At 38.2% G+C, this 24800-nt stretch overlaps 1 protein-coding gene across 3 annotated transcripts in view; it reads right to left on the bottom strand.

Annotated features, from left to right (window-relative positions):
• SCAPER (S-phase cyclin A associated protein in the ER) overlaps positions 1–24800 on the bottom strand; it is a 422044-nt gene that overhangs the window by 276452 nt on the left and 120792 nt on the right. For all 3 annotated transcript variants that reach the window (XM_036734646.1, XM_036734647.1, XM_036734648.1), the window contains 3 exons: positions 19954–20094; positions 13761–13916; positions 11481–11623 (listed from right to left, as the gene is read on the bottom strand). In XM_036734646.1, coding sequence (XP_036590541.1) covers positions 11481–11623; positions 13761–13916; positions 19954–20094 — 440 coding nt within the window. The remainder of the gene's footprint in view (positions 1–11480; positions 11624–13760; positions 13917–19953; positions 20095–24800) is intronic.

Genomic DNA, 24800 nt, shown 5'->3' with positions numbered 1-24800 from the left:
GATGGTAGACTATGAAGAAATGACAAACAAGCATTTTAAGACTCAAGAAATTTTAAAATTTTATCAAATGATTCAAGGGTTCCCCAAAGGCTCAGGTTGGAAAGATTTCTGGCATACTTAAAAATGGGGTTCTCAAACCTTTTTTGGGCAACATACCCCTTTGGAAGTAGTCTAGGGAAACCTATGGAGTCCTTCTCAGAATCATGTTCATTGTCTATATTTATACTTGAAGGAAATGCTAAATTCCAGTTAGAAGTTAGTAAATATTAAGCCATCTTTTTCTCCCACCTAAATTCACAGACCCTATACCAATCCTGATTTAAATGTTCAAGAATGTTTCTGAGGAAAAAAAGAAAATGTTTCTGTTTCCTTCTCCTATGGACAGATTGACTGGTAATGAGCTGGACATGGAAATATCACAAAAAACAAACAATAAGATGAGTGATGTCATTAGTTTAGCTTATTTTTGTGCAGATCTGTGATTTTTTTTAGGTATATAGAAACTTAGATATGGAAATTCCAATCTTGAAGATTAGCCTTCATCTGCAATTTGTAGTCTTAGGGAATTATCTGGGGGCACTAACACAATAGAGAACTTACCTATCATCTCAAAGGAGATAAGAGGCAGAACTGGAGTCCAGGTCTTGCTAAGCTTAAGGACAGACGTCCTATCTACCACTTAATGAAGAGTGATGGCAACAGTGCTAGATATAGAATGAGGAAGTCCTGGGCTCAAATTCTACCTCGCATACCAACTAATTGTATGACTTTGGAAAAGTTTATTTAATCTCTCTGAGCCTCAGTTTCTTCTTTCATAAAGTGGGGACAATAATATTTAACATACAGAGTTGTTACAAAGAAAAAACAAAATCATAAATCCATCAGTTTTTTTGCTGATTCACTAGGATTTTCTAAGTAAACTATCAGGCCATCACAAATAGGGATAGTCTTCCTTCTTTTATGTCTATATTTATGCCTTTAATTTTGTGCTCTTATTTTAATTCAATTGTTAGTATTTCTAGAATGTTTTTTCAAATGAAAATAGGGAAAGGGACCATCATCCTTATTTTACTCCTCTATTTAATGGGAAAACATCTAGTGTTTACCTATTGAATATAATACAGGCTTCTGGTTTTAGATGAGTACAATTTTTATCATATTAAAAAAAGATCCCTCTATACCTACACATCATAGGGATTTTAGCATAAATGAGTCCTGTACTTTGACAAAAGTCTTTTCTGCATCCATTGGGATAAACATGTGGTTTGGGATTTTTCTTTCAATAAGATTTATTATTTAAATAGTTTTTCTAGTATTAGAAGACAGTGGTGCAGAGGACAGATCTCCCTGAATTCCAATCTGGCCTCAGACACTTCCTAGCTGTGTGACCCCTGGTAAGCCACACAACCTCTGTCTGCCTCAGTTTCCTCAATTGTGAAATGGAAATCACAACAGCACCCACCCACTGAGCTGCTATGAGGATCAAACCAGACAATATTTATAAAGAGCTTAGCACAGTGCCTGGAATATAACAGGTACTACAGAAATGCTTATTTCCGCCTTTCCCCCCATGATTTCAGATACATTAATGATATTGTTGCATAATTCTCCTCCATTGCTTTATGCTGCCCTGATTTAAGTATAAGGACTATATTTGTTTAATAAAAGGATTTTGGTAGAGTGCTTTCCCTCTCAGATTTTGAGAACTTGTATGGTACTGGTATTCATTTCTCTTTAAAAATTTAATAGAAGTCTTCTGTAAATCCATCAGGACCAAGAGGTTTGGGGAGAGTATTTTTTTGTTTTTTTCCCTTTTTCATAGTTCCTTCACAGCTAGTTCTAGTTCCTTTTCTGAGACTGGGTTCTTTAAGATCTCCATTTAATGCTCTGTTTATTTGAGTATTTCATATTTTGGGAGACAATCTTCTCTTCTTTTTGAGTTTTCAGTTTTGTTGACATATAACTTGCACAGAGTTTTTGCTTGGCTTTCCCCTTATAAATATTTTATTGAATCTGATTTTCTATTCTCTTTTTTTTATTCAGATTGGCTAAAGATGTTATTAATTTTGTTGGACTTTTCAAAAATGCAGCTTTTAAATTCATGAGCTTTAGCTTTTTTGGCTTTCCAATATATCTATTTCATCTGTAATTTTCAAGATTTCCTCTTTTATGCTTTCTAATTTTCTAAATGCATATTCAGTTCATTAATCCTTTCTGTTTCTGTCTTACTCTGTTAATGTATGTTTTTAGGGACACATTCTTTAGGAGTCTCTGTCAAGAGACACCATAAATTTTTTAGCTCTCACTTTTCCAACACTTTGTTTCATTTTACATTTTCCCTTCTTGTTTCTTTCTGTTAGATTTCTCCAGCTCTGAGGGGGGGAAAGCATCAATGTCTCCATATATATTTATTATTAATATGGGTTCATTGTTCATACTTTTAAAAGTAAAATATAATTTCATTGCTTATCTCTGCTTTTAGTATAAATTTTTATTTTTGTTTTGCTTGATATTTTGTCTCCCTCTCTGATTTTGATTCTCTGTATGTCTTCTTTTCATAAATATTTTCTGTAAGATTGCATGGATTTGTTTTATTAGTTCTACCATTCTCTCTGCTTTATTAGAATATTTAATTCCTTAAAATTTATTGTGAGAATTGGGCTGTTTTCCTCCATTTGTAACTCTAGCAGTGATTTGATATTCTGGTGTATCTTTGTGCACGTGTTTCCCTTCCTATTTTAAGTAGGTATTTAGTCCCTACAGTAATTTTATTTAGTCTCTTTCTATGCACATAGGCTCCCCACCCCCACCCCCCAGTTTCAACTAGGTCTCTCCCCTCAAAATTTGTCAACCCCTTACTTAGTTTGGAAAATCTAGTTTTTCTTTCTTTTATTTAAGTAACTCTCCCCTGCTTTTTCCCTTTCTCTCCTCTCAAAAACATACTCAATAAATATAACTGGCCCCCCATTACCTTCAGGATCAAATATAGAGTCCTCTGTTTGGCATTAAAAGGTTTTCACAAGCTGCTCCCTTCCCAAGCTACTTACATTTACTCCCTTTCACACACTCTATGATCCAGCTACATTGGCCAATTTGCTGCTCACACCCAACACTCATCTCCCAACTCTACGCATTTGTCCTGGCTGCCTGGCAATCATGGAATGCTCTTCCTCTTCACCTTAACTTCCTATGATGCTGGCTCCCTTCAAAACTCAGATCAAATATCAATTTCACTAAGAAGCATTTCCCATATTCCCATGCTGCTAATATCTTCCCTTGGAGATTAGGCAGAGGTTGAAGTCGTGATCTCAGACAAAGCAAAAGCAAAAAGAGACCTCACTGAGAGATTATCAGGGAAAGTAAAGTCTGCTAAAAGGTACCAGAGACAATGAAGAAATGTCAGCACTAAACATATAGGCACCAAATGGCAAAGCATCCAAATTCTTAAAGGAAAAGTTAAATGTTATAGGAGGAAATAGAGAGAAAACTATACTGTTGGGGGACCACAACTTTGTCCTCTCAGACTAGATCCACCTAACAACAAAATAAATAAGAAAGAAGTTAAGGAGAATTTTATAAAAGTTAGAGATTATAGGTCTCTGGAGAAAATTGAATGGGGACAGAATAGAGTGTATCTTCTTCTCAGCTACACATGACATCTTCACAAAAACTGACTATGTATTAGGGCATAAGAACCTCACAAATAAATGCAGAAAAGTAGAAATATTAAATGCATCCTTTTCAGAACAAAATGCAAGAAAAATTACAATCAATAAAGGGCTTTGGGAAAAGAAATTTAAAATTAATTGGAAACTAAATAGTCTAATATTAAAGAATGAGGGATCAAAGAATGAGCCATAAAACAATCAATAATTTCATATAATAATAATGACAATGAGAATGAGACAACATGCCAAATTTGTAGAACACAATCAAAGCAGTACTGAGGGAAAGATTTATATCTCTAAATGCTTACATGAACAAAAAAGAGGAAATCAATAAATTGGGCACACTACTTAAAAAAAAAACCTAGAAAAAGAACAAATTGAAAATCTCCCAAACAAAAAAGAAATCCTGCAAATCAAGAGATTAATAAAATTGAAAATAAAACAGAAAAATAAAACTAGGAGGTGGTTTTATGGGGGAAAAAAACAATAAAATGGATCATTAACTTGTTTTTTTTTTTTAAAAAAAAATAGAAGAAAATGAAACTACCAGTATCAAAAATGAAAAGTGTGAATAGTGTTTAATGAAATTAAGCAATTATTAGGAATTATTTTACTCAATTATAGGCCAATAAAACTGTCAATCTAAGTGAAACGGATGGATATTTATGAAGCTATAAATTGCCCAGATTAACAGAAGAGGAAATAGAATACTTAAATAGCCTTATCTTATAAAAAGAAATTCAACAAACTATAAACAATTTCCCTAACAAGAAATCCCCAGAATCAGACAAATTTACAAGTAAATTCTACCAAATATTTAAAGAAGAATTAATTCTAATACCATATAAACTACTTGAAAAAACAGGTAAAGAAGGAGGCCTAGAAAATTCCTTCTACAATATAAATATGGTTTTGATACCTAAACCAAGGAGAGTAAAAACAGAGAAAGAAAACTATAGAGTTATTTCCCATGCAAAAAAATTTTTACATAAAATACTAGCAAGGTGATTATAGTGATATATCACAAAGATCATAGGCTATTTATGCGATTTATGCTAGGAATGCAAGACTGGTTCAATATTAGAAAAACTATAAACAAAACTGATCATGTCAATAATAAAAACAACAAAAATCATGATCATATCAATATGTGAAGAAAAGGCTTTTGAAAAAATACAAGAACCATTTTAATTTTAAAAAAAACTCATGGAAGCATAGGAATAAATGGAGCTCTTCTTAAAACAGTAAGTAGTACCTATATGAAACCAAGAACAATCATTATCTGCAATGGGGATTACAGATAAGATCTTCCCAATAAGATCAGGGGTGAAGCAAGGATGTTCATTATCACCATTACTATTCAATGTTGTATAAGAAATTCTATAGCAATATTCTTATTATTACATAGCAACAGAACAAGAAAAAGGAATCAAAAGAATAAGCACAAGCAAAGAGGAAACAAAACTATTACTCTGCAGATGATATGAAGGTATACTTAGAAAACTCTAGAGAATCAACTAAAAAATAGCTGAAACAATTAACAAATTTAGCAAAGTTGTAGGATATAAGATAAACCCACATTAAATTATCAGCATTTCTATATATTACCAACAAAGTCCAGGAGCAGCAAGAGATAAAAAGAGAAAATTCATTTAAAATAACTGCAGACCACATAAAATACTTGGGAGTCTACCTGCCAAGACAAACTACAGAACTATGTGAATACAATTGCAAAACATTTTTCACACAAAGATCTTAATAGGTAGAGAAAATTAATTGCCCATGGAAAGCCTGATTCAATATAGTAAAAATTACAATACTACCTAAATTAATTTACTTAGTGCAACACCAAACTATGAAAGAATTATGTTATAGAATTAGAAAAAATAATAAAATTCATCTGGAAGAAGAGGAAAAGAATATCAAGGAAATTAATGGGAAAAAAAGTAAAGGAAGGCATTCCAGCAGTACTAGATCTCAAATTGTATTATAAATCAGTAATCATCAAAACAATCTGCAGCTGGCTAAGAAATAAGAGTAGTGGAGCAATAGATTAGGTACACAATATGTAGTAGTAAGTGACCATAGTAATCTAGTCTTTGATAAACTCAAAGATCTAAGCTGTTGGGAGCAAGAATTCACTATTTGACAAAAATTCCTGGGAAAACTGGAAAGCAGTCTAGCAGCAATTAGGCAGAAACAAACATCTAACACCATATATCAAGATGAAGTCAACATGGGTACTTGATTTCAGCATAAAAGGTGATATCATAAACAAATTAGGAGAACAATTAGGAGTACCTGTCAGAACTATAGATAAAGGAAGAGTTTGTGAAAAACACAAGAGATAAAGAGGATCACAGAAAGTAAACTGGATAACTTTGATCCCATAAAATTAAAAACTTTTTGCACAAACAAAACCAAGGCAGACAAAATTAGAAGAAAAGTAGGAAACTGAGGGAGGAGGGTCAGGATTTACAGGAAGCTTCTCTGATAAACGCCTCATTTCTCAAATATTTAGGAAACTGCAAAGTCAAACAAAGTGGGACTATATGCCGTTTTTTCTTTTGGTCTTCTTCTCAGCACTAAGCCAATCAAATGCCTTTGATAGAGTCTTGTCTTTGATTTAGTTCAAGTCTTTGATTGAATCAAGAATCTTTGATTGAAAACAGTATATATTGCTTGGAAGGAGAGGTATGGGTAGAGAGAGAGAAGCAGAGCTGGGAGTGAAGAGAGAAGCAGACCTGAGAGAGAGAAGCAAGCATGAGCAGGCTAGGGGAACTTGCTTGTGGGGGAGGCCTAACAGAAAGAATGTTTGTGATGCTGGCACTCTGTTGGTGTGTGCTAACTTCTCAGACAGAAGTCCTGTCTGTTGGTCTGTGCTAACTTCTCAGACAGAAGTCCTGTCTATTGGTCTTTATGAATGAACTGAGATGATAGTGCTGATAATGTGTATAAATATTGTTGTAACCCTGTTAAATTTTGTCTTCCCAAAAACAGAAACTTCGGACAGGAGCCCCTGGAGCCTGCTGTCAGGCAGGAGCAAGAAGAACTGACTGAGGAGATTGTAACTTGCTGTGACCTATGGGTGGATGGTGTTTGTATTTTCTGCTACCCCTTAAGTTTGATATGTTGTGCTAGGGAAGACCCTGGCCTGGGACCCCTGCTTGTATCAATAAGTATTTCAGGGAATGCTACTGAAAGTGATGATATATGCCACGTGTCATATGACATACTGTTATGAGATACATATCTATCTATCTGTCAAATGATATGAGTGTTATGAGATATATATTGAATGATATGTTTTGCTTAACAATGTTGCTATGAATGTCATGATTTACTTTATTGAACAATGTTTAGTTCTGAATAGAGAGTTCATTATACTATGCGATTAGACCCTTAAAGTTATTCATAGCAGCAGTCATTAAGTGTGCTGCCATGATTGGCTTTACAAGAACTGAGCCAAATTTAAATGGTCAAAAGATAAACAGGCAGTTTTCAGAAGAAATCAAAGCTATCAATACTCTAAAAAAATGTTCTAACTTGTTAATGATTATAGAAATGCAAATTAAAACAACCTTGAGGTTGTTTTTTTGAGGTACCCATCAGATTGGCTAACATGACAGAAAAGGAAAACGACAAATGCTAGAGAAGATGTAGAAAAACAGGGACGCTAATACACTGTTGGTGGAGTTGTGAACCAGTCTGGAGAATGATTTGGAACTATGCCCAAAGGGCTATAAAACTGCATACTCTTTGACTCAGCAATACCACTACTGAGGCTGTATCATAAAGTAATCAAAGAAAAATGAAAAGGACCTATATATTACAAAAACATTAAGAGCAGTCCTTTTTGTGGTGGCAAAGAATTGGAAACTGAAGGGATGCTCATCAATTGGAGAATGTCTGAAAGAGTTGTTTATATTTGTGATGAAATACTATTGTGCTATAAAAACTGACATGAGGATGGTTTTAGAAAAACCTGGAAAGACTTATAGAAAATGATGCAAAGTGAAGTGAGCAGAACCAGGAGAACACGACATAGTAACAGCAATACTGTATGATAATCAACTGTGAATAACTTAGCTACTCTAATATACACAAGGATTCAAAGCAATTACAAAGGACTCAGGATGAAAAAATGCTATCCACCTTCAGAAAGAGAACTGATAAACTCTGAGCGCAGACTGAAGCAGACTTTTTCCACTTTATTTTCTTTGCTCTTTTTTTGGTTGTTGTTTGGCAGCATGGCTAACATTGAAATATGTTTTGCATGACTTCACAATTATAATGGGTATCACATTGCTTACCTTATCAATGGGGAGGTGATGGAAAGAGGAAGAGAACTGGGAATTCAAATTTTCAAAAAATGAATACGAAAAAATAAATACATGAATGAAAAATTCTAAAGAATATTTTGAAATCCGTATTTGTATTACAGGGATTTGTCATCTGCTAGTTTATGAAGGAAAGAGAATTTCTGGTGCATTAAGATTATTATCTTTATTATAACATTTTCTTGTCATCTTGTTCCATGGAGTTCAGTTAGAAATGGCTCTAGGACAAGACATTATCCTGCTATTTTCATTTTACATTTACTGGTCTTTGTATCACTCAGTTGAACATTTTTTTTTGTAGCTGAGTTTTAAAATATGACAATATAAATTCATTTCCTGTAGGCTGACTGAAAACATCCTCAGGTTAATGAATACAAATATTACAGAATGGATACACATTCCTGCACAATTGCCTCTCCTTTCCATAATGGTTCTGATGGTCAGCCTTGATTCTGCTGACCTACTTGTGGGTGGTTAAACCTCACTTCTAGCACTTAGTATCTTTTACAAACCTCTTAATAACCTCTTGATAATCCAACAATTATGTAGTACAGTGGATGGAGCACATTGGCCCTGGAATCAGGAGGGCCTGAGTTCAAACCTAGCACCAGACAATTATTAGTTGTGTGACCTTGGGCAAGACACTTAACCCCAACTGCCTAAAAAAAAAAGTATTGGTTTCCACATATACTAGATCAAAAGAAATGTTCTTAAAAAAGTAGCAATTATCATGACATCCAAAAAACAGATTCTAAAGATGACAACAAGACAAAATACACAACCATGGAGTTAAAAGGAGTTAGAAGATAAAAAACAAAGTGAAGATGGTGAAAATTGGCAGCCATGTGCTCTGGAATCCAAAGGTCAGAGTTCAAATTCCACCTCTCATACTTATAAACTATATAACGACAGGCCAGTCATTCACCCTTTCTGGGCTCGGTTTTCTGATGTGTAAAATGAGCAAGTTGGGATAGATAAGCTTTGAGCTTCTTTCCAGGTCTAGACATAGGATACTATGACTTGCAGTTTAAAGTAAGTTTATTACTTTCTTATTCTCAGCGCTAAAATAAGTACAAGTGTTTCTGAACACCATGCCAAATTAAACAAAGACAGATAATTTATTTTCTTGCCAAATACTAGATCAAATACAGAGCTTAAATGTTGATTTGGTTCAGCTTCATTTAAAGGGTACATTTTCAAATGTTAAAAGTGTTTATGAATAAAAGCTTCACTGCCAAGTTATCTAAAATGTCTATGAAAATTTAATTACATTTGATGAACAAACCTTTTCTTTCCTTTATGGGCAACAAAGAACACATTCACACCTTATCTCTCTGTCTCTCTCTGTCTCTCTATATATATACACATGTGTGTGTGTACATATATATATGTATATCTCCCTCCATATATACACACACATATATATGTGTATATATGTACATATATATATATATGTATGCAAAGTATTTGTAAATAATTTTCAGTAATGCTCCTACTGAAATTAGCAAGATGATTTTGAATGTGTTTGGTTTATTTTAAACCAAAAATAAGTTAGTATTCATGATCTCTAGTGAGAGAATGGAGCTTAAAAATTGCTCAAATAATTTAGATAAGGTTAGAAAAAATGAGGCTCCTAATCTGCATGAGTTTTAGGTGATCAAGAAATTTCAGCTGAAGAAAGAATTGATAAAGCTGCTCTACATAGCCACCAGTCTAAGGAAGCAGCTGTATTGGGAATCAAGATGGGCTGTTAGCACTTATTCAACCAAGTGCCCTTGAAGACTTTGGCCTTTGTTTCTTTGATTAAATTAGGAGTCCTTGGTGACCTCCTTGCCTCAAGGGAAAGCCTAGTTTACATGGGTTTGAGTGACATGTTTGTGACATCAGAGGCTTTTAGACCACGTGGGTTTAAGTCGCATTTTTGTGATAATTTTAGGTCGCGTGGGTGAGTCACATGTATGACTCACCTTTGACCCTGAACAAGATATATAAACGCAGAGGTTGGCTTTCTCTTTAGGAGCTCTGAGCTGCAGCAGGCCAGCCATTGTTATTAGCTCCCCAGCTTTGATGTTGATGCTTCTCTAGTAACTGCATATTGTGATTTTGTCAGATGGAAATCTGTCTGTGCATTCATGTTTACTTGCTCTGTCTGTATTTGCTCTGAAGCTCAGGGTGCAGGCTTTTCCCCCTGAGCTGAGTGAATGATATCTGTATGTTGGATTAAAGTAAGATTGTTAACCCCTTAATGTTGCTTTCCTTAGTAAAGCAGATCAAAAGAATCTGGGCTTGCAGCGTTCTCATTGTTGGGCTTGTGTTGGTTTTTCACCCCCACAGCAGCTGCTAGCCAGACTATTGCAACAGCAGCCATCATTCTCATCTGTATTTCTTAGAATGTGACTATTCTGTCACTACTTGGGGAAACATAAAATGAAACACTTATTTACACCAGGACCCAACAACTGTTCCCTATTCCAGAAGGCAGACCTCCTAGGTTTGAACCTCAAGTCCAATATTAGTAACTGGTTATCTGTAAATGGTTTAAAAGGTTAAGTTAATTAACAAGCATTTATGAGTCTCTGATGTGCCGCACTATGGGTTAGCCTACCAAGATGACAAGACAAAAATTAAATCATTCCTTCTTAAAGCAGCTTATCGTGGGAAAAGACGTAAGTATGTAAGTGCATACAGAATAAATACAAAATGAATACTTAGCAGGGAGGGCACTAGTCACTGTTGGGATTGAGAAGACTTCAGCAGATTCTCAAAGGAAAGAATTATATGAGGCAAAGCCAATGAGAGAATACCTTTCAGGCATCAGTGATGGTCAACGCAAAGACTCAGGAAAAAGGGAAGGTGTATTGTCTGTGAGAGATAGCCAAAGGTCCAGTGCCTAGGTACTCTAATTCTGCCTCCAACTCTTACTGCTATTACTATGTAAATCGTTCCCCAGGTTTTACTCCCTTCACTTTGCATCAATTCATATTAGTCTTTCCAGGTTTTTCTAAAATCATACCCTTCACCATTTTTAATAGCAGAAGAAGATTCCATCACAAACACATGCCATGACTTGGTCAGCAATTCCCCAGTCAATGGGTATCCCTTCAATTTCCAATTCTTTGACACTAATAAAAGAGTGGCTATAAATATTTATGTACACCTGGATCCTCTTCCTCTTTCGTTGACCTCTGAGAGGTACAGACTTAGTAATGGTCCTCCAAGACTTCAGGGCAAAGAACCTGAGAGTTCTGGAGTACTGACAGTGGGTCTAGGACTGGGATTCAACACAATAAATTCAGTACCAACATGGGGACCAATGTGGAGGATAATCACTGCACATCCATCCAGGGAACTTCTTTAACAACTTTACAGAGCAGTAACAGAATTTCTGGTAAGTTGGATCAGCGTTTTGGAGCCCTCAAAAAAGAGCTCAGGGGCAGCCCATGACCATTCCCATTCTGGGGGAGGGGGTTACCTGGCTCGCTCCCGGGCTGCGTCCTCCCGGGCTTTCTCTTTCTCTTGTCTCTGCTGCTCAATGCGTGCCTCCTGCTCTCTCCTCTTCATCAGCAGCTCTTCCACGCGAGCCTGCCGCTCAGCTTCCAGAGCTCGTTTGCGTTCCTAACGTCAAAATCATTGTTTCAAAAGATACTGGTTTTCAACTGAAAAATAACGAAAGCATCCCAACTCTTTTCATAGACCAAGAGATTAGTTATTTAGTGGTAGATTTCTGCGTTAGTCACAGGTAACGCATTCCTAGCAGTGGTAAGCTAAACCAAAAGGCCAAAAGGCATCAGTCTTAAAGTAACTTATTCTTCCTGTCTGATTTGCTGCAACAAAAAGCATTTAATCACAATATTATTAATTTAATAACATGATAAATTACTAATACAAAATTACGTAATGAAACTGTATATATTCTGTGGGTCGAAGCCCAGAGTACATACACTGGAGTGTGTGCTTTGCCCTGGGCAGCCACTCCATAAGTACTGGCCTGTTGATCAACTCTTAGCGACCTTCTACATAACAGACCTTTGGAGAGTTTGCTGTCTGAATGCAGCTGAGTGTGTACAGCTCAGTGTGGGGGGAGGCAACAGAAGGGAGAGGGGCTCAGAGGCTAAAGTACCAACACTGACTGTCCCATGGCTCTGTATAAATCACTGCTTGTCCCTTCCAAGGCTCAGCTTCTTACCTACAAAACAGGGCTGATGATACCTGCGACACTTTCCTCACTGGACAAGTGAAATGCCCCCACACAAAGTTTACTCTCTTCATTCCTGAGAAGTAGTATGAGGACTAAACAGATCTGACTGGGGATTCCTGCCCAGTCTCTGAGCCTCTGAGGGCCTCCAGGCAACTCCCTATCATTGAGAGATGAGCTGCAATCTGCATTAGTGAAGGGAGTGTCCACAAATGAAATCCTAGTTCTGGATCCTATCCTCCCCATCACCATTACAAGGACTTCATCACAAGAGGATACATGAACCCTGTACAGCATTTGACAGGAGAGGCATGTGGTGACAAGTAGAGAGATGGCCTGGAGTCAGAAGATCTGGGTTCAAATCCAGTTTTAGCAACTCAATGTTCATCAGCAAGTCACTTAACCTCTTCTACCTCAGTTTTCTCATTTGTAAAATGGAAAAAAAAAAACCCTAACACCTCCCTCTCAGGGTCGTTCTGATGATGTTTGTAAAAAGCTTGGCAAACCTTCAAGTGTGCTACAAATGCTCTTATGCTAGCTATTATTTAATCTGGTTTGACCCCATCATCTCTCCTCCACATCTCTGTCTTCTGTCACTTATCTGACCACTCCTTAATCTCCTTCATTGGCTCATAGTCTTCCTCCTGCCATATGGGCAAGAGTGTCCCCAGGGATTGGACCCAATCTCCTCTGTCTCTTTTCTCCCTTAGGCAGATCTGCTGTTCCTAAAAAGACGCTTTCAAAGAGACAGACCGCACAGGGATTACTGTGAGGCCCAAATTAGACACTATCCACACAGGGACTGGCACAGTGGCTGGCACACAGGTGGCGCTTAGTCAGTGCTTATTACCTTTCTTACTTTACCTGCCTAGGAAGACTTGTATGGAGTGCGCCAGAGTGAAATGAGCAGTGATATGACAATGTTGATAAGATTTTTAAAATGAATGATTCTGAAAGAATTAACAACTAGTCAATGAAATGATTAGCTGGTTCAAGGGGACTGAGAAGGAAGAGCTCTCCTTCACAACAGAGAGAAGGCAGGCTAACGGGCGGGAAAGACCCTATACTGGACGTGGCCCATGAGGACATTCGTGGAGTTTGACAGCGCTCTCAGGACACAAGGGCTCAGGATTGCTTTTCATAAGCTGGACAGTGGGGAAAATGACACTGCAAAAAAAAAGTAAATCCTCCAAAATAATAATAACCTCTCTCTACTTGTCTCCCAAACCAGGATCCTCATCATCAGCCTCCTGAGCTCCAGGCCGACATCTCCACCTAAGAATTTTAGACCTCTCTTGCATTTTCCTTCCGTTCTGTATTACAGTTAGCTGGTCCCCAGTTCTAGGGGGAAACGTGCTCACTGGGGTCTTGGCCAATAGCATTAGAGAAGAGACATCCCAACTCCTCCAGGGAGCGAGGTAGAATTGTAGATGGCATTCTCTGGAAAAGTGAGTTTAGAGTATTTCTTCAGATGCCTTAAGGACTCTAAGATGTGCCAATTTAAAGTTAATTACTCTAAGTAATTACTATTTCTGAGCTCTAAAAGCTAAATTTTACCTGCACCGCCTCATCCCGGGCCTGCTTTTCCTCCTGTCTTCGCTGACGTTCTTCCTGTAATTCATTCAGCCGCTGTTCATATTCTTTCAGCTTAGAAAGCACATCGTGACGTTTATTCTGGGCTTCCAAGGTATTTATAAACGCGATTTCATTTACCTGTAATAAAAGCAATGGATGACTCAATGACTTCCAAACTGAATTCAGCCAATTTCAGAACATAAGTTAATAGTCATCTAATCAGCAGTGGATACCTCCTCCGAGGATGCAGACCACCTTACCCCATGCACACCTTCGTAAAAATCCTTCATGAATTTGGGGGGGAAATGATGATCTTGTAACTGACTTCTAATAATATGCCTCTCTGAATTTAGGCTGGTTTAGAAGACCCCACTTTAGGAAGGTCACTTGTCCCCCATCTGAAGTCCTTCCAGTTTGATGGGCCCTTCATTTGCATAGTCTTCAAGAATACGTAATTTCTCCACCAGAAGAAAATAGCCTTTAGAAACTGACAGAAGTATGCTAATGAGCGATCTGGAGTGGATCTCAAAATAGCAGGTAGGAAACTACATGATCCCCAACCCAGGAAATACAGATTGATCCTTTTAAATACACATTTACACTTGTGGACATTAGCACAACTAAGACATAAAGCTGTGTAAGCAGTCCATGACAGTGTATGTATATCTTAAACAGAAGACCAGGTCTACAAAGGACCACCACTCGACTGACTAGTTCTAGAATTTTACTCCTTTTTTCTACAATTAAGATCAATTAAAGTAAAAAAAAAATTTGTTAAGTGCCTATTATTTCCTAGAAGCCATGCTAAGTGCTAGTGAAACAAAAAGGCTGAATAGCCATTGTTCTTTAGGTAATTCTAATTCTAACCAAAAGGATACAACATGAACAATTATGCACAAACCATAGACAGGATAAAATGGAAATAATCAACAGAAGAAGGCACTAGAATTACGGGACCTGGGAAAGGCTTCCCCTAGAAAGTGGGATTTCAGATAGAACTTGAAGGAAGCCAGGGAAGCCAGGAGGCGGAGAGGAGGAGGGAGACCGTTCCAGGCATGATGGCAGACGGCCAGAGAAAATGCCTGGAGCTGAGATATGAAATATCTTATTTAAGGCCAATATCATTGTATCACAGAATAAAAGAAACTGGGGTGCTAAGCACTCATAGCTAATAGCGGGGCAGGGGGGCACACAGACCTAAGAAGACTGGAAAGATAGGAGGAGGCCAGGTTATGAATGCAAAACAGAAGATTTTATGTATCATTCTGGAAGTAACAGGGAGTCACTGGTTGACTGAATGGGGGTGATGTGGTGACAGCTGCACTTCAAGAAGATCACTTTGATAGCTAAGTAGAGAATGGACTGGAGAGGCAGGGAAACCAATCAGCAGGCCAGCAGGCACAAGGTGATGAAGGTCTTTATCAGGGTGGGGGCCATGTCAGAGGGAAGTGAGCATATTGGAGACATGGTACAAGAGTTATCAAAGGCCTTGGTGACAGCTGGATGGGAGGATGGGGGAGAGGGGGATAGTGAGGAGATGAGGAAGACTAGGAAGATGATGGTAACTTCAACAGTAAAAGGGAAGTGTAGAGGTGGGAAGGGTTTGTGGGGAAAGAAAAAGAGCTCAAATTTGGACATGCAGAGTTTCAGATGTCTACAGGACATCCAGTTATCCAGGGAAATGTTCAACAGATGGTTGGAAATTTAAGACTGGAGGTCAACAAAGAAGTTAGGGCTGGATAAGCAGATTTGAGAATCATCAGCATAGAGATGATCACTGAATCCACAGAAGAGAAGAGGGTCCAGGACAGAGTCCTGTGGGATCCCATGATTAGCCAGTGGGAACTGGATGAAGATCAAGCAAAGGAGTGGTTAAACAGGTAGGAGAAGAACCAGAAGAGAGCACTTTCATGAAAATCTAGGTAGAATATGACAAAGGCAAAGGATTGCTGAAGGGAGCCTTCTCACCAGTCTCCACACAGTCCTAGGGAAGTTTGCTGGGAAGCCTTGAAATAGGCTTTGTGTGTATAGAGTCATAGTCAAGAATTTAATAAGAAATTAACATGAATTTCCTAATGCCAAGTTTGACTCAAGCCAAACTCATGAGTTGGAACCAGAACAAGGACAAAAGAACAGACATCAGACCACAGGTCTTTGGTGATGCAGACCACAGAAACATAGACATCCTATACTGAAGATCTCACAGTGAACATTTGTAAAAAGATGACCATAAAAACAGGTACGGTTACATCATGCAGAGTCCACCCTAGAGATAATGAGATCTTCTAGACAGTCTTCTTCAGGAAGGACATTTTTTCCTGCATCAAGCTCTGGAATGCTGGAAAGCCTCCTAAGGGAGATCCATAATAACAAAAAAAGAATTCAGCTCAACTACTTGCACACAAAAAAGAATGTATTCTATTCAGATTGTAATATGCAATTGGATGGATGACTCATAGAGCTGGTCTATCAGAACATATATCTTGGAACAACCAGGGGGAAACATTAGGAAATTATGCACCTAGGACAAGAACCACAAACCTCACCTAAAACAAGTGATATTAGGATCATGGCAGGCACCACCCCATTCAGAGAGGTAGAACCACAGGATACTGGTCCCAGTGGGAAGAGACTCTAGGAGATCACAAGTCTTCTGCTGGGTGGTTACCCTCCTTGCATCCCTCCCCCCAACTGCCCAGGAAACAAGCCATCTGGCAGATTCTATTTTAGCTGATTATTACTCAGATCAAAGTGAGAGGTTAGTTATTTCTCTAGTGGCATCTAAGAAGCCTAATTACTGGCAGAAAGACAACAGACAGCCAAGAAATGCTTTTGAGGAACAGAGAGCTTAAAAAAATCAACTGCCCTAAAAGCCTTTAAGTGTCATGCTAGAAGACTGAAGTTGGAAAAGGCATTAGGGGTCATCTAATCGAATCACTTTATCTGTCAGAGGAAGACACTTAGGGCTGAGCTGTTCCTACCCCTGTTCTCACCATCCTATCACCATAGTCTGACCCACCACAGGACCCTGCCCCTACTCCTCCTTCCTTGAAGAAGTATAAGTATTATCAGAACCTTCTGAATTTTCCACCTTAAAGAACACTTCCCACTTGGGGCAAAGCCCTGGTCACCTAAGCCTAGACAATGAAGTGGACCCAGAATCAAATAGGAGAGTAGGCTGTACTAACTTTCAGAAACTAAACGGTGTTTCAATGGCCTCAAGGCTCTACCTGAAACAAAGGACTACCATTCAAACATTTTTTCATGCCATAAATATCTATGGAATATGGAATGCCACTCCTCTGAAGAATTAAAGCTGTAAGTCATCAAAATGGCAGTGGAGAAGTATAGAGCAAGCATGACCAAGTTGCAAGAGATTGACAACAATGAACTCAGAAGGATAAATGTCACAGAAAACATCAAGAAAGAAATGTTTGAGCAGAAAGGAGGTGAGCTGGTAATACAGCAAAGGCCAAGTGTAACCAACCACTGGGCAGGCTATCCAGCTACTGGGGGAACACTTTGCATAGGATTTACACAAAAACATGACAAAGAATCACAGAAAATGAGGGAGAGTGGAGGAGCTGCATAATCTGTACCACTAGAAGGAGCCCCCACAGCGATGAGATCATAAATCCATCAAATTATCAGTATAGTATTCCTTCTATCTCAAAAGATCTTTTTTCACGAGTCTGATTACTTACTTCAATACTACAAAGATTTGTGATTCTATTGATGTGATTACTACCTTCCAACAATACAGGTCACAGCCTCTAAGTTTTTATGGGTTCCTATGGCCGAATAAAAATTCATCTGCTCCTCAGTCCTCATGGTGATGAGTTACACTGGTCCATGAGTAATAAGAGACAGAAGCCATCACAGGCCCCTGTTTCCAGCCTTTCTAGATTCGGAAGCTGTCCACATTTACGTTCTTCTGCCATAACTCTGAAGAACCCAAGTTTACTTCCATGCCACAAGTCATCAGAGGAGACTTTCAGTAGAGAATGAATAATATACTTCAAGTCTATTACAGTTGTACATTTGTGGGTTGGCCTAAGAATCAAACTATAATCTATAATACTGTTTCTAAGAGAAAAGCAGTTCTAAGTTTTAAACAACCAATTAACAAAGTATAAATACAATCCCCACAGATATTTCATCTGTAACTTATTGATTTATAGTAATACAAATTATTTTAATGTTTAAGTAAATATCTGCATATGAAATGCTAATAACTTTGATGTTCTGCCTTTTAAAAACTATATAGACTGTTAATAGACTCTAATAAAACATCTTTTCCCATAAACTACTTTTTAGGGGCATTTTCCAATCTTGAATGAACGAATTTATAGAAGAATAGAAAAAAAGAAAGAAAGCTAACATCAACTTTTGTAGCAGAAGATAATGAATCCAAGGTATAATAAGGTCTGGAACAATTTTGTTTCCAAAGACAGTCACTGTCAACCATGAAATTAAAGACCAGGTGGACATGGATGGGACTAATCTAGACTCCACCACTTATGAACCACTGACATCACTCCTCTCTTGGCCTCAAGCTCCCCAGCTGTAAAATGGCAATAATACTTGTACTACCACCCTTAGGGAGCTATTAGTGAGAAAAGTGTTTTATATGAACTCTAGCAATTCTTAGCATTATCACCATCCAAAAATACACTAAGGAGTCAGAAATCACCAACAATTTACTTCAACAACTTATGTGAGGAGTAAAATATGAAAATTTTTTAAAATTTTGAATGCAAAATACCAATTTAATCAAGATATTTGGCCATACCCAAAGGAAAAGAAAAGCCAAGCTTGATATTTGAATAACAATACTGGAAAAATGGAAAACCAAATGCATTATGCTATTTCGAAAGAAACCTTCTAACTAATTAAAAAGTAATACAAATACATCACCTGTATCATGAGGCTTATAAGGCAAGTAGGAAGTAGAACCTCCTCAGAAATATGAAACATTATTCTAAAATAAAATAGTTGTAATGATTTTTAAGCAACAAGAAAATGCCCAATCCAAAACTAAGAGAGTCCAAAAGCTAGAAGAGCCACACTCTTTCAGTAGCTAAAATATTAGGCAATACTGAATGAGAAAGTGGTAACATCATTTTACACAAACTAGTTACAATAGCTGTGTAATTCTATTAGAAAGAAATCAGTCATAAATCTATGGAACTAATGAGAGAGAAGGAAAAATGGTAGATTTTTTATGTATGTGTGTATTGACAGAAACTTATTCAGAGAATGAATTTCAGAGATCAGTGAATAATGAACAACTGGAAGTTATAGAACCCACTAGGCAGTAATTGTCAGTAGGGTCTCCCGACTACATTTTCTAGCAGTAAGTACTTTATTAAAGCCTTCTGCTTCAATTAAATTGGATTATCAAGAACAAAGAAGCCAAAACGGTCAGCCAATCTCACTCATGTGGGCTATGTAAATTTACTTCAGGAGTTTTAACATCTGTCTAGATGGGAATTATGTAAACCATGATTTCCTTAAAATGATTACAGAAGCCGCATCAGCATAAAAAATAATAATGAAGGTAAATGTGTCAGAAAATTAAACTAATTTGAATCCATTTAAACCCAGTGAAAAAAACCCAGTAAGTGAAATAGAACACCAATATCCACATACTTCTGCCATGCAACAAATGAATATTCTGACAAGATAGTTCCAGCTTTCCCTGTGGTATTTGGGCAAGTAGAAGGGGAGGAAGAAAAAATTAAGCTTGCACTAAAGTCTTATTCTGACTCTTTAGAGCAGCACAGAAGTGACCCTGGAATCCCAAAGGCCCAGCAAAGCTGAAGTTCTGGCAGGCCCAGGGTAGGGGCTTACATTTGTGATGTGGGCCAGACTAGGTCAAGACAGAGATTCCTCACCAAAGGGTTGGCCCCTTTGAGTGTGAGTCACTGGACTCACAAAGATGGTAGCCATTTAAGTTGTAAGCGTAGGGGTATTCACAGTGCCTCTGACATCCTGAGACAAACAGAATGACTTACAATCTGACAATACAATCTGAATGACAGTACACACATTTGGAGTAAGATGATCCTATTTGTGACCTTTTTAAAATGACCTATTTTAATAAAAATGACAGTAGTATCTAGAAAAGAAAAGAAAAAAAGGAAATGACCAAGTTCACTGCCCTGAAAGGTACCTTGGCTTCCTCTTCTTGGGCCTTTTTCACAATGGCTTGCAACTGCACTTCCCGCTTAAATTCAGCATGAAGTAATTTCTCCTCCATCATTCTCCGTCGCTGATCCAGTAACTCTTCCTTCCACTTTCGGACATCTTTCTCCTGCGCACAAGGGGTTAACATTATTCATGGAAACATGGCCCTCGGCCTTCTTTATTTCACACAAGTTAATGAAAACTATGTTTTGTGTAAACATGTAGAGCTTTGTATCTTCCTTCTATTGATTCCTGTTCCATAATGACGGAAAGAAACATAACCCACTGGAGAGTATCTATGGTCCAACATGTTTGTCTTCTCATCCCTCCCAAAGCGGCCACACATCTCCAACACCCTCATTTCATGTTTCCCAAGCAAGAAACTTCATCACTTTGATGTCTTGAAAGGGATGAAATCTCTGGAATACATATTGTAAAGACAATGATTTAAGACACTGGGGGTATTTAGATTAGCTAAGAGAAGAGTGTAGGAAGACACAACAGTTACTTTTGTGTGTTTAAAGGGATATGTTAGGGAAAAAAGAACATGCCCGCCGCTTATCAGTGACTAGGAACCAGAAACATAACGAGACAAAGGAGACCAAACATGGCCTCACAGGGTTCTTCAGCTAGTTCCATCCCCTCGATTTATAGATAAGGAAAGTGAGGCCCAAAGAGGTAATTTGCTCAGGACCACCTGCTTTTAAATTGAAGAATCTACATTTGAACCCAGGTCTTTTGACTCGTCACTTTATCTGTAGACTTACTACTACATCAAATAGCCTCTGCCTGTCATGTGTCTCTCCGTAAAAGATGCAGGAGCGGATGGAACAGAAACAGCACAGAATGTAGAGTCAGAAGATGATTCAGAGTCTGAAGAAGACTTCTATTCTGAAGAGGACTTGTATTCTGACTCTTCATTCTACCCTCTTTCTATTCCACCTTCCTCCCAGCTCTAGCAATTATAAAGCCATGGAACCTTAAAATGCCTTTATTTCTCCAAACCTCCATTTTCTTAACTGTAAAATAGGAATAATACCTGTCTTCTTAACTAGCACTCACAGACTCATGAGGACTGCAATACATGCAAAAACACTCTGAAAACCATAAAGCTCTATGCAAATCTAAATGCATGATGCAAGGGGTTGGGTCACATAGCTGTTAACATTCCTTCTATTTTAATTCTGTGTGCAACTTTCCGTTTCAAGGGTGTTTTCCAATCGTTCTGCTATTCCCTTCCATTTTATGTATTAGTTTATCTCATTCACATTCAAGGTTTTAAGTTTTAATTGTGTATTTCATTCCATTCTATTCTCTTATCTTTTCCTTCTCGATTTCGCTGTCTCTTCAAGAATTGTTTTAAGTCTAATCCTTCCCTCAAACTACCTTCCCTCTTACTGCCCTTTCCCTTCTCCTTTCCCTGTGGACTGAAACATACTTATGTATCCAATTGCCCCAGTACATCACTCCTCTGACCAGTTCTGATGATAATGAGGTTTAAGTGTCACCCACCCCTTCTTGCTAGTTTGTAGAGAATTCGTTTTGCATGCCCCAAGTATGGGTGATAATTTTCCCATTCTTACTGTCCCTTATGCCCTGCCCCAAGTGTATTCCTCTTGTCTATTCTTTTACCACCATCAAAATATAAGTGAACCATTGCCACACCCTATGTCTAATTAGACTCCCTCTATGATCCCTGAGGATGATAGAGTTCTAATGGGATATATGCATCATCTCCTTATATTAGGATGTAAATAGTTTGTCCCTATTTAATCTCTTATGATTGCTCCCTCATGTTTTCCTTTTTATGCTTCTTTGGACTTCTAGGTTTGTATTTCAAAGTACCCTCATCAGAAACAGAAACTGACTCTAACCCTAACCCTAAAATGCACACTAACTCTGAATTTCCTTAAAAACCAATTTTTTTTTTCTCTTGTAGGATTATACTCAGTTTTGCTAAATAAGTTATTCTTGGTTTTAATTTTCTATGTCTTGCCTTCTTGAACTTCATATTTCAAGCATTCTTTTCTAAGAGTGGTTGCTAAATCCTGTGTGATCCTGTGTACTTTTTATCTCTAGCAATTTCATTTCATTTGGAAAATCATTTTTAGCTCTTTTTCTTAGACTTTTACTTCATCTCCCCATGGAATTCTAATTGAATTTATGTCCAAGCTGTGTTTTACTTTAACATTTCACATATAAATATTTTGGAGTCTTTCTCTTCATTTGTATTTGTGTCTTAAGCATCCATGTTACCATAATAGCTCTTTGTGGTAGCATTCCTTTTGTTTGCTTGCTCATTCTTCTAGACTACTGTATCAGGAGGGCCGAGTTTATAATCTCAAAGAGGATCATAAACATGTCTGAAAGGTTCGGAACCGCCGGATATAAGAAACTCTCAAAGTAGAAGGCAGAAGAATCAAAACATTTATTTAGGCTCCACAGTAACCAACCCATGAACCAGAAGCCCCATTTTGATATGTTGATCATAATCTTCCAGGCCCAATAAGTACGCCTTGCAAGAGTAACCAGGAGGCTACAGAGAAGCATGATTGCGTAAAGCAAAATCATGCTTCCCCCTCGATGGTAATAAGATTACCCACTGGCCTGAAGTCTTTGTTCAGCTTCCTCCCGTAGATCAGCTCTGCTACTGGCAGCTCCTGCCTCAGCTGTGTCTGTGGCTGAAACTGACGTAACTGTCGTAACTGCCTCTGTAACTGCCTCTGGCTCCAACTGTCGCTGTAACTGTCGCTGTAATGGCCTGAAGTCTTTGTTCAGCTTTCTCCCGTAGGTTAGCTCTGCTACTGGCAGCTCCTGCTTCAGCTGTGTCTGTCGCTGTGGCTGTAACTGACGTAACTGTCGTAACTGCCTCTGTAACTGTCGTTGTAACTGTCGCTGGCTCCAACCGGAAAAGGAAGAGAGAGTCTTCAAGCTGTCCTCTCCCCTCTTATAGGGTTTTTGACATCATCAAGCTCCGCCCAAATGACCAGGGCCGATTGGTTCCTGAGTTGGCTCCTCCCCCTAGGGTAGACCAGGTTCTGGAGCTAACACCTCCCCTCAGCCAGCCCCATGACTCCCCACACAGGAAGCCGTCTGCCTCCCGGCATGCTCCCCGGGCCTCCTGCCCCGGAAGAGCAAGCCACAGTGTCCAGAGGCTCAATGAGGCAAGCTGAGCCATTCAAAGAAAACAAAGGCCATTCTGGTTACACTCCACCCCTTGTTATAGGATACATAATCTAATCAGCCATGTATCCTAGAACATACATTGTGATTCAATTACAAAGGAAACTAAAACATATCATTCATTATAAAGCAAAACATATCATTCAGTGACATTCCCAAACATTGGTTAACGATTCAAATGCGATCCACCCCTAGATCCCAGCAAAATAATCTCTTCAATCAATCATCCCCAAAATAATTATTAATAATTCAAATGTCCACCCCTAAATCCTTGTATCCACTACATAGGATCAATAATATCATAACAATAAAACAACACAGCAAGGATAACACAAAATAAGTAAACAGAACACTATCATCATTTCCACCCCCCTTGAACGATTGGGGCTCAAAATCTTGGGGTGAGGGGTGAAGGTCTCATTTTCCATAGCTTCTTCATGCTGAAATTGGATGTAGAGATGGCCCTGCCCCCAAAAAGTCCCATTCCAGAGGTCATTTCTTTAACGAGCTGGCAGGAATTCCAAGAATGCTACATGCTTAGGCAGTCACCGGAAAGTGCAGGGTGCTTAAGCCTGAAGGAAACAAAACTAGCAACAAGGTTAGCCAAAACAAAGGACAAAAAGAATAGACAAGTATGGACTATAATTCTTCAAATAAAATCATCTCAAGTTTGGTTGAGATTTTAGTTATGCAAAGATCCAACATCAGAGCCAAACTCAGGTGGGAAATGTTTCTTTTCAAAAGGAACATAATGAGGAAGCCAAGAGGATCCCACCCTAGATATAGACTAAGATTGTCCTCCCAGCCTTTCCCCAAATGTACAAGTTTTCATCCGTTAATCACACAAGGTCACCTTCAGTCTGAGTGGCTTGTAGGCTTGCAGGAGCAGTTCTTATTTCCCTATTTCTCATGTTATCAAGTCCTTTATCTCTGTACATTCTATATAATTCATTGGTTGGAATTCCATCTATCATTTCAAAACCTACTCCTGCTCTCAATAAAGCAGTAAACATTTCTTTCCTTGTTACTCTCCTTTGGCGCCAAGTTTGCTGGTTATTCACCCTTCTCTCTCGAGGAGATCTATCCCTTCCCCAGTCACCTAAGTCATATAACTGTAAAATCTTATTTATCACTGTTGTAAGACGGCTCCCTACTTCTCCAAGTAATAAATTCAAAATTAGTTGTTTATAAGCAGGGGGAGCTGTCCTAATTATTAAATTCCTATGAGACAGTCCCATTGGATCATTGTAATATTTGTCTGCAGTTCCTATCATAATGGCAGTCTTCATTACCTCCTCCTTTAGTCTCATGATACAATCTCTAAGTGAATACCAGGGTCTGTGCTCAGTGGGCCACATAGAATCAGTATCATATCTCTTATTGCATCCCACAGCGGCTAATGCCAACAGAGTAGTCTTGCTATCACCATCTCCTTGCTGATGATGTTCCCTAAAAGCTTGTTGAACTAGAGGATCATGGCTGATACCTATGAATCTCATGCAGTCTGTCCCATCTACTGATATTCCACCGGCCCCTTGATCACTGAGTCTTACCATCCAAGATATCAATGGTTCTCCTATTCTTTGGCTGAATCTACTCAAAATATCTGTGACCTCTTGCGGTGAGAAATCTTCCTGAATTTCCCTTGTA

The sequence above is a fragment of the Trichosurus vulpecula genome, chromosome 8, assembly GCF_011100635.1.
Source record: "Trichosurus vulpecula isolate mTriVul1 chromosome 8, mTriVul1.pri, whole genome shotgun sequence".
NCBI lineage: Eukaryota > Metazoa > Chordata > Mammalia > Diprotodontia > Phalangeridae > Trichosurus > Trichosurus vulpecula.
This window is presented reverse-complemented; position numbering and strand designations above follow the sequence as displayed.